Here is a 3,386-nt window from a genome sequence, read left to right on the forward strand (position 1 = left end):
AACCCTGTGAGCACCGCAGTAAAGCTTATCAAGATGGTTTGTCAGTGACAGAGGAAGGATCACATTTCTTGATCGTGGGAGATAGAGAGTTCCCTGTTACCGTTGTATTTTGAATCATAGCCAATGCCAAGGATTCTTATAATAAAAAATTACTTTGAAGTCCCATAGTCACCCTACAGTAGTTAAGTTTTTGTGTTAACTGGCTTCTTTTCAGCAGCCTATGGCTCGAAAAATCATGAACAAAGAATTTTTTTGTTCAAGAGTGCAATTCTTTGTGTGAATCTGCCTTTCATTTGCATTTGTTTGCAACCTACCTTCTTGGCCTGTTTTGCAGGTGTAAGTAATATTAACATATCCAATCTTGTTTACAACGATTTCCTGCCTTCAGAAATAATAAATTATTTGAAATTTATAGAGTACGACCAGGTCTTGTTGTTGACTGGTTTGGTACCAAAGGGAAGCAGAGGTTCCAGCTGGTCCCTGTAACCTGTTTGAGCCAAGTCCAAACAAATAGTCCAAAAGCATTACCCAACCATGAACCTTGGATTACAAATAGAGTAATCTTTCACACCTTCAGAGTGCAATATTGATGGGATGTAGCTACTTGCTAAATTACATTGTCTGCTCATCCTTTTAGCTAAATGATGCAGCTCATATGCTCAAGGGAGTCATAAAATTCTAAAAGAAATATAATGGTTTCTGCCATCAATTTGTTTGTAGAGGAAAACAACACATTCTTGTTCACAAAATGGAGTCTTTAGACTCAAAGCAGAGAATATCTCCTTAATCGGGAACCATCTACTTTTCATTTTTCTTCTGAGATTTTAATCCTGTTTTGGAAATACTATCGAGGTATGGTATTCTTATTGCAGTTCGATTTAGGAGGTTTCAGGTATTGTGGTTTGAATTGTGCTTGTTTTTTTGGGCTGTGTATCCATACAAAGGGCCGTCATTTTAGTTTGAGCTAGCAGAAGATTATTGTTCTGTAATACTTCAGTTAGAGAAGCCTAAATGGCATTTGCATCCTTGAGCAAAAAAACCTGAACTCCACTTTTCCTTGAGAAAAATGCAAAATTAAAAATTTTGGCTATCTATATTCCACTGTTCTGAGGGGAAAAAATAATTTGTTTGTTCTAGTCACTGGAACAACAAAAATGTTCTGTTATAACTCACAAAACCTACCAAAAAACACCTATGTTTCTCAAGTCTTCATAAGTAATAAAATTCATAGGTTGACTGAAGCTGACAATTATCTTACATAGTATTTTTGACTAAAACTAGAAACTGACACAAATTCTGCAGAAACATCCATAGAAACATGAAAATTTTGTCAACAACCATTAACAAGTCCAATTAGACATTCAACCACCAAACCAAGTGCCCCATCAGTCTTACTGTTCCTGCCAGTGGGCTTAAATTCCCTTCTTATAAGGTTCTCTAGGGACCATCCTGTTTTGGCAATGAAAGTGTTGTTAATATCACCAATATCGATTCCTGATCGTGTAACTATTGTTCGAATCAGAACTTCTTGAGTGCCATTGTTCTTCCATGTTCTTCGAAGTTGTTTTGCAAAGTACTTTTCAGGATATTGCATGCTGCGAATCGCGATGCGGAGCTCCTTTCCAAAATTTCCACACTTGTTACGCTTAAGTGACTTTGAGAATTCATGGCCATAGAGTTGCTTGTACGAGATAAGAATGGCCTTAATTTGCTCCACATTTCTTTGGCTCAGTAGGGTAATAATAGTCCTTTCGTCAACAGATTTTCCACTCTCCATTGCCTCATACAGCGTCTTTGCGTCACACATGGCCATGCTCATGTCAACTTTGCCACTGTAGTGGTGACTAGACCTCAGAAATGCCAGTAGAATCTAGGAAGAGCACCAAAGATGATTAGTCAATTGAGATGTTGATGGATTGTTCCTTGACTGTTTGGAGAAAGACATGCTATAAACCACAAGAAATGTTTGAATTAAGAAAGACATATGAGCTCAATTTTGTTCACTTTGCTAATATTTACCTCTCTGAAACCACCACCAATTTTAAGGGAAACATCATGTTCAAGATCAGAATTATATCGAGGGCGATATGCTTGCTTGATAGAGTGAAGGTCTTTAGAAGGACGAGTGCAGACTATCTCAGTAAGGGTGCTCAGGTCTACATCTCCTCCGAAAAGTGCAAACCTTACTATCTCAGCATCACGCTCCTGTGGTTCACTCATACGAAGATACACCAACCTCTGTGGATCAAACACATATAATAAACATCGGTAGTACAATGTAGATCTACGAAATCATAGATATAACTCTGAACTTGAGGCCATGTTAAAAGCTTACAGAAGATGGGTTGTTCCGCTGAGAGGTAAAGAGGAAGTGAAGAAGATCTTGGTTGTAGAGAGCAATGTAGGTTTGGCGAATAAGCTTGTACTCTTGGAAGTTCCTATGTGTAAGGATCTCTATTAGCTTTCCATCTTTCGTTACACCATTTCCTGCTTATCAGTAATCAAGTCATCAGTTAATATTGACTTAATCATCATCCATCAAGGCATCAAAAACAATACAATATATAGAAGAAAACTTGTAACCTAGCCTTCACACTTGCTACTAGTTCCTTGGTTGAAAGAGAGCCAAGAGTGGATCAGAAATATTATATATGGAGAACTGACTAGTATGCACCCAAGAACAGAAAATTTTCATGAGAAAAATGTCCAAGAGAAACGCTTCTGTGGTCAAATATATAGTACAAAGCAAGAAGGTTTAGTTTACAATTGCACCCACAAAAGCTAACCCAATTCAAATTGAAACTATCCTTTCTACAAGCAACCCACCCATGACCCAACTAAGGATCGATAGTGTTTACCCTTCTCCCCTGGCCTGCGAAGAAAGATCCGTACTACCTGAGAAACAACAATGGAGATGTTGGCAATCCTGCTCGTATTTCCTAGAAATTTGAGTGGAATAGTCCATCTTGTCTCAAGAGACTGCTTGACGCTTGTGTTTGCGTGTTTGTGTGTTAATGGGTACACACCACAGCCAAATACCGGGTTGAAGAGCACCAATTTATAGGGCAGAGAGGTGACCCAGTCTGTCCCATCCATGGAATAAGTTACTTTTGTTCACTTTAAACAAAGAAGCATTATCAGAGGAGGGAATAAAGCCCACGTCCCAGACGAGACCACATCAGAAGAACATATACTCGGTTCCAATTTCGACAGTACTCATACTACCACACTTCACTTTCATTGCCAACCTTTTCTTACAAAAATATTACAAGTCGCTGACTTACGGCTAGGCCCCTATTAAAAAAAAAAAAAACAACCACCACCACCCACGACAATGTCAACCATGTTAGACGTCTAGATAGGAACGTAACTGGAAACCATTAGCC

At 38.6% G+C, this 3,386-nt stretch overlaps 1 protein-coding gene across 1 annotated transcript; it reads right to left on the minus strand.

The window, feature by feature from the left end:
- Positions 1 to 1,191: 1,191 nt before the first annotated feature.
- On the minus strand, positions 1,192 to 3,032 carry LOC104600110 (annexin Gh1-like). Its single transcript, XM_010262943.3, has 4 exons — positions 2,896 to 3,032; positions 2,336 to 2,487; positions 2,020 to 2,238; positions 1,192 to 1,870 (listed from the first exon to the last, which is right to left on the minus strand). The coding sequence occupies exons 1-4, from the start codon at positions 2,963 to 2,965 to the stop codon at positions 1,331 to 1,333; spliced, it is 981 nt and encodes a 326-aa protein (XP_010261245.1). The 5' UTR covers positions 2,966 to 3,032; the 3' UTR covers positions 1,192 to 1,330.
- Positions 3,033 to 3,386: the final 354 nt, after the last annotated feature.

Source organism: Nelumbo nucifera, chromosome 5 (assembly GCF_055504915.1).
Source record: "Nelumbo nucifera cultivar China Antique chromosome 5, China Antique-T2T, whole genome shotgun sequence".
NCBI classification, from domain to species: Eukaryota; Viridiplantae; Streptophyta; class Magnoliopsida; order Proteales; family Nelumbonaceae; genus Nelumbo; species Nelumbo nucifera.

Coding starts and splice junctions, on each gene's coding strand:
- LOC104600110 (XM_010262943.3), bottom strand. CDS start 2,965: ATGGACTATTCCACTCAAATTTCTAGGAAATACGAGCAGGATTGCCAA. Junction 2,488..2,895: donor TCTCCATTGTTGTTTCTCAG/GTAGTACGGATC, acceptor ACTGATAAGCAG/GAAATGGTGTAACGAAAGAT. Junction 2,239..2,335: donor AGCGGAACAACCCATCTTCT/GTAAGCTTTTAA, acceptor TTTGATCCACAG/AGGTTGGTGTATCTTCGTAT.